Below are 12,832 nucleotides of genomic sequence, written 5' to 3'. Positions count from 1 at the left end.
TCTGAAGCTACAGAATAAATAGTCCAAACTATTTATCTTTTATGACAAGGAGTTTAATGTAAAGGATAACACAGAAAATTGTCACGACGTCTATCCTACTTTGTGAGTATGGTGTTTCTAGAGCGAGGCCATTACAAGAAAAGAAAATAGAATCACAATTTAAAATAGGCTGTGGAGGGAAAAACCCACAGATGTTTTGAATTGTTTTGTAAAAATTCCAGAAATCCTTTACATGTATGAAAAAGATGCATAGAAAACAAACAGATTTGAGCAATGTTTTGCCTGAATAAGAATGAGAAAAATGTTCTTTTAGCTCTAGTGATGCAAGTTCATACTGTAATTTTAATGATTGCATGCCAAGTATTTCTTATCTGAAGTAAGAAAGGTAAGCCAAGGCTTCTCTTATAACAATCAAATAAATGCAGAAGGCTTCTATATAGGAAATTTAACAGGAAATCAGCATCTTCAGAAAGATCAATAAAAGTTATAGAAGCTGTAGACTGGTAGAAGAATAATACATCAGAGCAAAGCAGACTTTCCAGATGTGACATAGCAAGCTTCATGTGAAGTGAACAAATAACTAATAGTAAATGAGCTATAATAACTTACATCCAGTAAGAGTCTAGTGAAAACATGATTAGTATTTTAGGGGGTTGGACTAGATGATCTCTAAAGGTCCCTTCCAACCCCCTACCATTCTGTGATTCTATGAATGAAACTTGGACCTCAAAAGCCAGAGCTAGTAAAGGGGTGGCAGCTGTGCTAACACTTTCTGTCCTCTTACACTTTGTATGAAATGCCAGACTACATTTATCTGTGCCAAAAATACTTGAGGTGATTCTGCAGGAAAAACCTTTGCTAAGGCATTTAACTTAAGAATTTGAGGTGCATAGTAAAAAATCAAAAATGTTTGCAATAGGCTTTAAAACCAATTTTCTTTTTCACAATGATTTGCATAGTTGCACATGGCAACTGTTTCCATGCGAGTGCCCTGCAGTCATAAATCCTGTTTCTGATGTATGTTCCTGCTTGCAGGAACACTTTCCCATCAAAAGTGGTTTACTTTGTTACTTCAGGGCTAGTTTTGTGACCAGTTATTTGCAGTAGGTGGCTTTAAGTGAAATTTGATATCATGGTAGTCAAAATGAAAGATACATGATAGGTTTGCTACTCCCTAAAACTTATGTTAGGCAACAGTCTTTAATTAATGGTGCTTAATTTCTTATCTAGAACTAAAATAGGAATGTATTTTACATACTATCCAGATGATAACTGTGGATTTATTTTATGGCACCAGTGAGGAAATAAAAATATGCTACAAGTTTTTTATTCTGAAACTGTTTTTGCAAATATGTAGTAAACTGTTCCAGTGCTTGAAGTGAAATCAAGGTTCTCTTCATTCTATAATGCTGTTATGTATTATTAAAAAGGAGAGGTTTCTCCATCTTTGTCTTTAGACAAAGGTGATACTACAGCAGGTTTGTTGAGCTTAAACAATTTTATCATGAAGTTTTGTGTGAGGCAGAAGTACAAACTGCAAAATAGTTAATCTATGTTTTTAGCTTTTGGCCTATGAATCAAGTTTGATAGAATAATTAGTTACATTAACAATTCAACCAGTGAGTATAAAGGAAAATGAAAATAAAGTGATGTTTATTTTAAAATGTATACACTAGCAAGTTACCAAAATAACTTTTAAAATTGAATGCTGACATGTGTTGCTTCCCAGAGAAATTTTATGCTGTGCTTGACAAATACTAAATGTTGGGTTGATGGTGTTTATGGTAACTGTGTGATTGGGTCTATTTCAAGATTTGCATTTAATGCTTAAGCACTTTTATAGTTGCTGGATTTTTTAACTTCTGAAAGCCTGCTTTTGTCTTCTGTTTTTAGTTGCAGTGAAACAGCAACTTCACCAAATACCATGGACGCAAGCCGCAGAACTTAATACTGTTTGTGTTGTTCTTTCTTCCTGTAATTATGTGTAAATATGCTTTATCTTCATAGCTGAACAGAAATCTGTTAACTAGTCTTTTCTAGCAAACACTTCTGTTTCTCTTTTAGTGTTGTAACTTCTGAAGATAACTTGGAGAATCTCTTGGGGAATCTGTTTCATTCCTATACTGTTCTATGATCCTGTCTATATTCTTGACTTTTCCATTTTATTACACAGGAGTATGACTGGAAGAACCACCAGTCAAATAGGCTAAGTTCATCTGAACTACAGATGCTGGCTAGCATGAGGAGACAACAAAATGAAGAATTAAGGGATACTGGGATCTCGAATGGGCTGAGCGCATCACAGATAGACAACTGCAATGTTAGCATAAGTACAAGCAGTGATGATACAGCAACCTGGAACTCTTGTTTCCCACCAGTAAGTCTAAACCTACAGTATTTTCTCTATATAGTGTCTATAAATTCAGAGTCATGTCCTGAATATTAAAACTTCTTTGAGTAACTTGAAGTTATCATAACTAAGCATTTTTTAGAACTTATCAAGTAAAACATACAACCACACACAAAACACACAAACTTCCAGTGGGCTCTGTAGTACCACCATGGACAAAGGGCAAGTCTATTATATTCCTTCCTAGAATTCTGAATAATCATGTAGGCTGTACAGTTTGTTACAATAGTGGCTGACAACCTGCAGGTGTGTGATATAGTACTTAAAAATCATTCCAAAATGAATGAAACCCAGATACACCAGGCAGCAACTGCACTACAGGGAGGGTAATGGAAAATAATTGCTTCTTCCAATGAGAAAGTCTCATTACTGAAAAGCCAACTGTTTAAAGGACTGAAGCAGGAGAACAGCAGCAAAAAGCTGCAGTAATTCTAAGCACTTAGTGTGTGATCCTTCAATATTTTACACTTTGTATCGTTATTTGTCCTGGTACAAAGTGGTACAAAATAACACACAGCTGCACTGTGTGACAGAATATTGTTGTAAGAAGCATAGGAGTAGCTGTTATAGTCCACCAAAGAATATTTGATGTAGGAAATAACAGAATAATATTTCAGCAAGTATATAAAAGTACTTGCTGGAGCTGCTGTAAAGCTAGATAACCTCATACTCCATTTTTATCTCAGCAACATAATACTTATTTTATTATAGGTGAAACAATAATAAACAATGAATGTGGCCTAAGTGAAGCACACAACACAATTCTCAGAGGCAGCTCCAATGTTAGAAGAGTAAACACTGCTGTGTTGCCCAATATAAACTCTTTTAGAGTAAATACCCTAAAATGTTAGGTGTACATTACCTACAGGGATCTACAGGGTCCAAATATAGGCCCATAGTGGCAATCTCCCAGACTGAATGATCAACACAGCATTGGAACTGTGGTACACTGGTAAACGTGCATTTCAAATGAGAAGAGATGTATTGATAAGTGAGTAATTGTACAAATAAGAACTTGGTTTACAGAGTAATTTTACAGAGTAATATTTTGCAGGATATCAGTAAAACAGAAGATGGTTTTAACAATTTGTGGTACATCAACATTACACATTTAGTTGATTTCATCATATTTTCAACGCGTTTTCTCAGTACTCACTGTGTAGACTCAAACATGGTCTAAATCTGCAAGACTGGACAAATGGAACTCAAAGAGAATAGCAGTCTCATTAATTTAGAGTAGTTTAATTATAAGGAAATTGATAAGAATATTTAGACATGTCAGATTTGGTTAATACAAATTACATGACTAAACCAAAGTGAACTTTTTAAGTAGAATGTACTGCTCCAGTATTCAGTGAAGCACGATGTGATTGCAAAGACATTTCTTTGATCTTACTGCCTTGATCAGCTTCTATAGCTTCAGACTAATAGCATCAGTCTAAAAAAGTGTTTAGATATAACAGGTTGGTCAATTAAATTTTCATTTAATATAGCTGTAGTTTTTCATAATAGTCCTTGGTGGCCATCTTTCCCTTTGTAAATCAAGTGTAAAAGGCAACATATTTGCCTTTGAGAGAGAAGTTTTTCAAATTCTATTCAGCTGACTGAAGTGTTGCTGTGTCTTACACACAACAGCCTTGTCAGGTTTCTCCTCTGCATTTTGCAAGGTAGATATTGAGGTTTTGAGATTTAGTGGCAAGAACCTCATTTCCTGGAAGAAATAATTTAGAAAGCAAACCTAATTTTTCTCTGGTAAGGAATAACTTAGTCCCCTACTACAACAAAGACTGCTGAAATTCAGCTTCTGCAGCCTTCCCTACCCCTAAACATTTGCCGTTATGCAAAGGGACTGTCTGTACCAGTACAATGTTTGTTAGTCCACAGTATCTATTGATCCACTTCATATTTTGCTTTCGGAGATAGGTGCCATGGCACGAAAATCATAGAATTGTTTGGATCAGAAGGGACCTTTAAAGGTCATCTAGTCCAACTCCTCTTCAGTCATCAGGGATATCTTCAACTAGATAAGATTGCTCGAGACTTGTCTAACATGAGATTGTGTGTTTCCAGGAATGGGGCATCTACCATCTGTCTGGGCAACCTGTTCCAATGTTTCACCACTCACAGTCTAAAAACTTTCTTCATTATATCTCACCTAAATCTCCCCTCTTTTAGTTCAAAACCATTAACCCCTGTCCTATTGTAACAGGCCCTGCTAAAAATCTTATCCCATCTTATAGGCCCCCCTTTAAGTAATGAAAGGCCATAATGCCTCCCCAAAGCCTTTTCTCCAAGCTGAGCAATCTCAACTCTCCGGGCCTTTCCTCACAGCAGAGATGTTCCATCCTTCTGAACATTTTTGTGGCCCTCCTCTGGACTCACTCCAACAAGTCCATGTCTTTCCTGTGCTGAGGACTCCAGAGCTGACTGCAGCACTGCAAGTGGAGACTCCCCAGAGTGAAGTAGAGGAGCAGAATCACCTGCCTTGACCTGCTAGCCACGCTTCTTTTGATACAGCCCGGAATACAGTTGGTCCTGTGGGCTGCAGGCACACATTGCCAGCTCCTGTCCAGCTTTTCATTCACCAGTACCCCAAAATCCTTTTCTTCAGGGCTACTCTCAATCCATACATCCCCAAGCCTGAGTTACATCATTGTTTCTTCAGCTTAGTTTTTCCCCAAAAGTGCTCTCATGTATGTTTATTCCTTACATAAGTTATGTGAAAAATGCATGTAGAGTAGAAGCAAATCTGTCTTTATGTCACTGATCTTTACTAACAGCAGCATAGTGCATAGGAAAGAAATAGAAATAATCCTCATATTGTAATTTGAGAAATTAAGGACAGCTTGAAATTCTTTTCATCATTCAACTTTCATGCTTACGTGTGTTTCCAAGTTGTATCTTTCTGATTATTCAAATCAGTAGTATCTATTGCTTTCTCTTATGTTCTTCAAAGATAAGTATTTTTATTCCATGTTTTTGTTCATTTTATACATTTTTGTCCCTTAGTGGAATCTGTGGCAACAGCACCACCAGAAGGCAGCTTTTTGTGTATCTTTCATACTGAAATACCTGTGAATACCTGCAAGACAGGGCAGGATATAATCATGTTAGATAGTGAACTTATGTATCAAACTAATATTTTATATATTAAATACTTTCTTGTGGGTTAATTTTTTTCATCACTTGCCATTGTTAGTCTGATTGCCAGATTCATTGAAAATTCTCATGTTACAGACTCTAATGCATCTTAAGAAACCCTTCTGAATGTAGAGGCACATGGATCAATCATAATGCTAAATTGCAGTTAGAACAGATGTCCTTAAACAACTATAAAACAGATATACTAAAACTGTATTTTTATATCCTGTGATACTCTACCAAGAACTCAATATACACTGTCAGGAGAAATCGTTGAAATGTGAGTTGTTTAGCAGCTGCTGTAAACTATGACAGCCAAAAAGGAATAAAATAGCTTTGAATATTATACATTACCCAGCATAGCTTTCAGTTATAAATATGAAAAACTTCTATTTTAATATGAATTTACTTTGAAAGAGAATTATAAACCCTCATAAAACGTGTGTGGGGCACAGTTCCAAATCAATATGTGTGTGTACAACTAAGTATTTTAAAATGTTTTGACTATGTTTTACCTGAATGTTTTCTTGAATCTTAAGGTCTATGAAATTCCATGTTGGCTTCACAACATGTATTGCAGAGTATAATGTGAAGTTTATACCCACGCAGGTACACATTATCCAAGAAAATTTGCAAACCTTACAAAATATTTCTACTTATTTGCCCCAATTTGCTCAAGAGATCCAGTAAGACCTTCCTGCCCTGTTAGGAATTGTCCCATTCTGCTTCTTTGGTAGCTGTTTCCACTCCACTTCAGGTATAACAGACACATTCTGGAGAAAGATCATGTATAACAGAATTGAGGATATCTTACAGCACATGGTCCCTGAAAATAAGAAGAAAAAGGAAGATTCTCTGAGATTACTCATTGGTATATCCAAAAAGCTTGTAGTGGTGTAATGTACCATTAGCAGTCTCCAAAATATGCTCACCACTAAGACTTGTCTTTTGAGTAAGGGATAATCACAGAGAAGAAAGACTACACATTCCTCAAGCAACTTCCTAAACATAATTTCAGTCACATAAGCCTTGATTTGCAAAATATTTGAAAGAGTCCTTCCAGGTTCATACAGAATTTGTGAAAGGTCTTCTGGCCTCCTTTGTGATGTTTTAGAAAAGAAAGACACTTAAGACAAAAATGGTCTGGCAGAACTGAAGTCTGACAGACAAGAGGAGTGATATTTAAACCCAGAATTATTCCAACTGAGAGCTCAGTTTGACAGCCCCTGGAGGGATCTGTTCACATCAAGTCAAATTGCAAAACTGAGGCAGACTATTCTTTACTATGAAATGAGAGTAAAAATTATTTAGACAGATATTCTGGTTCATAGACTGACTAATTCACTTTCTGTCTCATCCCCAGTCCCCCAATAGCCATCATTTGGGAATTGCACTATCCACCACCAGGCAATGACTCATATTTGGCAGTAATTAGGATGTCAGTCGTCCTAAACATATATTTTACAACTGCTTCCTGAAACCATGAGAACATAGTCATTTTTTTATATTGATTTCTGTAAAGAAAAAAAAGCAATTACTTTCATAATGCTTAGTATTTATTTTTAGTATTTCATGAGCTAAATTGCAAGTGTATGCTTGTGTTTTAACTTCTTTTGCATTTGCTTCAGTGATTTCCTTAGAACTGCTTTTGAGGTGTGTGATGATGCAGGGGGGTGATTCTCTTCTGGAAGCACCACATATATACTGAGGGAAAAGTATTTCTGAATTTTAAAATACTTGCATTTTTACACCAGGTTATGAATATTGATTTTTCTTGCAAATAACTCTCTTTAATGTCATAAACCAAATGTAGTTTGAAACCTTGGGGAACATTCTTACAAAGGGTAGATAAGATTTGAAGACTGTGGAAAATTGTCATCTTCTATATGAATATTGATACAGTCCACTGTTATCTATTCATGAACAGCTTAATCCAGGTTTCAAATTGGCAGTGCCATAGAGAATTCTATATGCGTCAGCACACTTCATTTGGGACAGCAGAGATTACTGTTAATGGTGTTTCTGAGGAGAGAGGAATGATGCCTACCAGCCCTATTAGCTCTGGCTTAGTATTATCTAGGCTTAAGAATAGTTGGTTCTGCACAGATGTTACTAAGAGTTCCTGCGCCACACTTCCTATACACATACAGTCCAGACTTTTCTATCAGACAAGGCTTTGCCATCCTTACTCCTCTTAAGTTTCCTGATTGTCCCATCATTCTCACAGGCAGTAGAGAAATGACCATGTGGTTGAATCTTTAGTTCATATGTATTTCCACCCAGACAGGAATCACCTGTTAAGTTGTATTTCTGCATACTTAGGATCTGAATATGTTTTAAATTTCGCAGATAAGAAAAAAAGACTGTAAAATTCTAACATCAGAAGCTCCAAACGTGTGTGTTGCTAAAAGATCTCTTCTAAACACTGGAAGAATATTTGCAGAGTTCTTTTCTCACTATTATTTTTTGCTTTCCATAGCCCATCAGTCAGGAGCATCACTATCAAAAAGAAATGAGCCCGCTTTCTCCTTCCAACCCACGGTAAGCTTCTATTTATAGCCCAGGCAGTAAGGATGCAGTTAGAGCATTCTGAATATTAAATGTGACATTCTTTGATTTAATCTTAAATCTCTTTTTAGTTGCAACCTCTTCTCCTTGTGCTTTACTATTTCTCGGCTTAGGCATTGTCTGCAATATGTCTACATTGTCCTCAAATACATCATTGAATTCTCCACGTGTGGATGCACCACTGTGTATCTAAAGTAACTGACATGGGCCTTTCTCCTATGTCTGCTTTGAAGCGTGATTCAACACATCTTTCTCATCTGACATACATACACTCTCACCTGTTTCTTTCTCCTTCATTCCCTCTCTGCTTTGAAGACTTAGACCCAGAATTCTGTATATGAGTGTAGATGTCAGGGAATCAATTTGTTACAGAAGATTTTGACATTACTTATTTAGACAGGTTTTTTCAATACATGGCCCAGTCAGGTGAGGGTGTTACAACATTGTGGGATGGTTCAAGGGGATCCTGTTTACAGTGTATTTTGTCTGACAAGTTTTTAGTTTGATCTGTTTTGTTTGGAATCAGCAACAAAATCCCAGTGACTTTTAAGGTGAGGTGAAGACAAGAGGAAAGAGTGAGCTAGGGAGAAATAATCAAATTGAGACAATCAAAATTATTTGTTCAGTTTCAGAACTGCCTTGTACTTGTGAAACTAACATCACTTTCTCAGGTTTTTTAGCAGCTTGAACAAGACGTGTACTTATTTTTAAAAGTAATCCTACTTCACTTGGTGTCAATAACATCAATTTTACTTGTCTAAGTTTTAACTGGGCAATGCATATGCATTGCAAGGGACAGGAAGAGAGGATATTTCAGATGCAACTTCTGTATCTTTCATCAACAGTCTGGAATGTTTTCTGATAGTGCATAACCAGTCAGTTGGGCAGAATAATATGCATTTCTCCTCACACAGATGTTTTCAGTTACTTATCTCACTTGCTATCCACATTTTTATGGGTTTAAAATCTTCATGTTAGATTTTATGAAGTGAATACTATGAGACTAGCTGTGCAAGTTCACCCAGATGCATCAGTTATTGCAACATGAAGCCATATGTTTCCTAGTCCACAAAATACATTACTGGAGTTAAAGTATAATCCTAGATTCTTGTTCCCTTTCACATATAAATCAAGGTGTTTGTGTTGGCCTAGAAAACCTCTCTGTCTTGGGTACTGGTTATCAAAGGAAACTGTCTCTATCCGTGTGAATTGTTAGAATGGATGAAGTGGATGGACGCACTTGAGTGTCATCCACAGAGTAAGATATCAGGTGTCTTGTGACTGACGTTTCAGACTTATTCCAGAATCCGTTTCATAATTTAGATAGCATTAGAATTGCCTGTATTGTTTGTCATCTTTTTTTTCCCCATACATTGCTTGAGTCAGATTTAAGGGGTTTTTTATGCATGTGCTAAAGCAATTTGGTACTTGATACATTTTATATACTGAAAAAAACAGAATAAACACCATTATCTGTAAAAATAAAGCATTTCATGATACCAAGTTAATATGATCAACAATGAAAACTTGTATTTCCATATAATAAAATTTAAAACAAAATAGTATAAATTATGACTTAGTTCTTATGCTGTTTTAACTCAGTACACACTGTAGACTCTCTAGAAGTCATTTTCGAGAAATGCAGGCAAAGTATTCGTAAAATACCTGACTTGCAAGTGCCTCATAAATTCAGTAGCCCTTGTGAACTGCCAGAAAAGCATTATTGGGCTGTAAATACAGAAGATGACAAAATTATGAGGTCAGTTTACATCATGATATAAAAACTGGAGATGATGTGACTTGAATACCATTATTCATATCATTACCTTTCATTTATAACGGAAAACTCTGTAATGTTTTTCACAGAGGGTGTGTACCTAAATGAGAAGGAGATAAATTTAATGGTAATTCTATAACTTAGTTCCTAAACTGTTTTTAAAGCCAATTTAAGCAAGTAATGTATGAGCAACTGGAAAATGTCTAAATCTTTGTAAGTCTGCTGTAGCTATGAAGAGGAATACACAGAATGTTTTAAAAAGGTATTCATCCCATGTAGATGAGGTCTCCATGGCATGGAGACATAATGCACCTACTGCAAATGACAGATTGTTGTAGAGAGTGTTTAAGAATTTGACAGGTCTCAAGTAACTTTAAAAAGTTCTGGGAAATGACAAGAGAGCAATGTGGAAGCTGTTGTCCAGTAAATGTAACTTCTGTCCATAACAAGATAAAAGAACAAGCCAAGAAAGAAAGCACCTGTGAAGATAATGGAAATGCAGTCAATAAAAAGACCTGGCTAGACTCATTTTCCATTGGTTCCACTGGGGTAAAGGTCATAAGTCTGCCAAGAATATTTCTACTGCAATACAAATCACCTCCACATCATGCTGCTTTGCAAGGCGTAGGACCAGTTAATGAAAGGAGACAGGCTGACTGCAGAGGCTACAGAGCCAGATGAGCAAGATGATGTGCAATGTTTCAAGGCTTAGCTATGCACTTCCACTGACTGTTGTGCAGTATGGTCTTAGCTAAACTTCAGAATTGCTCTCTTTTCTCCAAATAGAAAGCTGTAACTATCTTTCTTACTTCTTCCACCAGTGCAGGGACTAGAAATTGCTATGTACCACCTGCATCTGTGTCTTAAGCATTTGTCCTCCAAAATATTTGTGCATCACAGAAAGTTTAGAAGCACTGAAAGAAAGTAAATAGTGTAGAAGAATTTGAGCCATACAGAGCTGCAAAATGTAGAGATGCTCTTTGAAAAAGATCACTTGAGCCTAATTTTATAAATAGATTTTCTGAATTTATGCAGATGCTCTCCAGAAACTTTATTTCTACAAAAGCTGATTTTTATGTCTTTGAAACAGGGGTTTTTATTAAGTTTAAACCTATCTTTACAAGCATTGCCTCACTAAATCCTCTCTTGCTATCTTACTCATGCATTCTATGAAATTCAGACACAAAAGGTCTTTGTCTCCCTTATTTCCAAGCAAAGGCTTGAATAGAAGAATAACTTCAGAAGCACATTTAAAGATTGAATTGTGCAAACAAAGAAACATTTATTTTTATGATTCATTACAAGATCAACGTTGTATCACTCCATTACTTCTGCAAAACAGATAATATTTTACTATGAAGTACTATAAAATTACACAACAGTTGTCAAAATAAGAGAACAAGAACAATGTATCACAAAATGAACTTTTGTTTTTCATTGTACTTGCTCAGTTACTTTACTCATCCACAATATAGAGTAATTTGCAATAGGTCTCCCAGTCGTTAATCTGAATTAGTGAAGTTCTGCTGCATTTGTCAGGCTGTAATATGCATGAAAAAGAACATAAGAAAAGAAGCAAATGGAACAGGAAACATCTAATTGAAAAGGTTACAGTTTTTAATCATGATGGTAAAAAGCTTAACAGCTAAAAGTTGTTGAGAACCAAGTGACTGACACGTAAAAGCTTGTTAAAATAATACAAGAATGGCTTTCCCTTGTATCGGAATCCAAGAACATGAAACCATGTCAGCATGCACACTAAGGGTTTCAGTGTAAAACATGGCAAATGCTTTCAAACATACTGTTGTGTCTGTATTGATATAAGGCAGTTTATCTCTTTTTTTTTTTTTAACTTCAGTACTTACTGAGAATATTTTTTATCACTTCCACCCTGTTTCTGAATATTTTCAGGCCATTCAGAGTTGTCTGATCATGTTTATGTACAGAGATGGAGAATAGGCAGTGGAAGATTTTATATGCCTCTAAGATCTCTTAGACTGAAAGGAAAGGATAGGTGTTGTATCATGTCTGGGATTCCCTATTCACAGTGTTGCCATGCCTGCTTCAGTACTCAGTCATCTGTTGCTGTGGCCCTTTGCCAGTGTGTCTTCTTTCAGGGGGGCTCCAGTGTTTGCAGATGACAAGACTGTTCAGTCCAGCCACTAACCAGCATCTGAGTCCAACTTCTGACAAAGCTTGGGATTTTGGGTTAGGCAAGATGCTAAAGAGTTTTTTACCGGTTGTAGTGTTCCCTTGTCTGGAGAGAAAAAGCTTGTTACCACTAACCAGCACCCCATCCATGGAAATATGTATTTATTCCTCTGTCCTCCTTCTGAACTGTAAATTCATTTAAATACAGAAAAATCAGGCTACTTGACTGGCATCACATATGCATACAACATTTTCTTACAGAGCAAAACTGGGTTTCTCAGGACACAAATGCCCATATCTCCCTTCTTTGCTATTCCAGTATCATTTCTGCAAAATCATTGGTTTTGATTCCTTTATGTTATTTCACATTTGTTGTTGATGAAAGCTGGTGTTTTTGAAGAATTAAACCAAGGTAGTATACTTGTCTTTTTTGTGGATATGATTAAGTTCCTAACTTCATGCAGTACCATTAATTGCATTAATATGTTAGAAGGTCAGAATTCTCTTGCATACTTGTGGGTTTTTTACTTTTTAGAAAAAGAAAGACAGCCTTCACAGTCTAGGAACATTCAACAGCATCACCTTTAACAAGTTTGATAATATTAAAGTTAGTGCTCTGTTGAGTCATGACTCTCCATTGATTTTTAGAAGCCCTCTAGCTCCACGTCATCCATTAAAGTTAAATGGGATATAGTCTACATCCAAGATGCACCGAACATACTGTTGGTGCCTGGATGAGGAGCAAATAAATTACTTTAATTGCAACAAGACTCATTAAGTACTAG

General features: G+C 36.1%; 1 protein-coding gene across 1 annotated transcript in view; it reads left to right on the top strand.

The window, feature by feature from the left end:
• The window catches only part of CFAP20DC (CFAP20 domain containing), a 60,706-nt gene that overhangs the window by 36,909 nt on the left and 10,965 nt on the right, over nt 1-12,832 (top strand). Inside the window, exons 13-14 of the mRNA XM_062008553.1 lie at nt 2,174-2,377; nt 8,031-8,092. Of these exons, the coding sequence (XP_061864537.1) occupies nt 2,174-2,377; nt 8,031-8,092 (266 nt within the window). The remainder of the gene's footprint in view (nt 1-2,173; nt 2,378-8,030; nt 8,093-12,832) is intronic.

This window comes from Colius striatus, chromosome 15, assembly GCF_028858725.1.
Source record: "Colius striatus isolate bColStr4 chromosome 15, bColStr4.1.hap1, whole genome shotgun sequence".
Classification (NCBI taxonomy): domain Eukaryota; kingdom Metazoa; phylum Chordata; class Aves; order Coliiformes; family Coliidae; genus Colius; species Colius striatus.
This window is presented reverse-complemented; position numbering and strand designations above follow the sequence as displayed.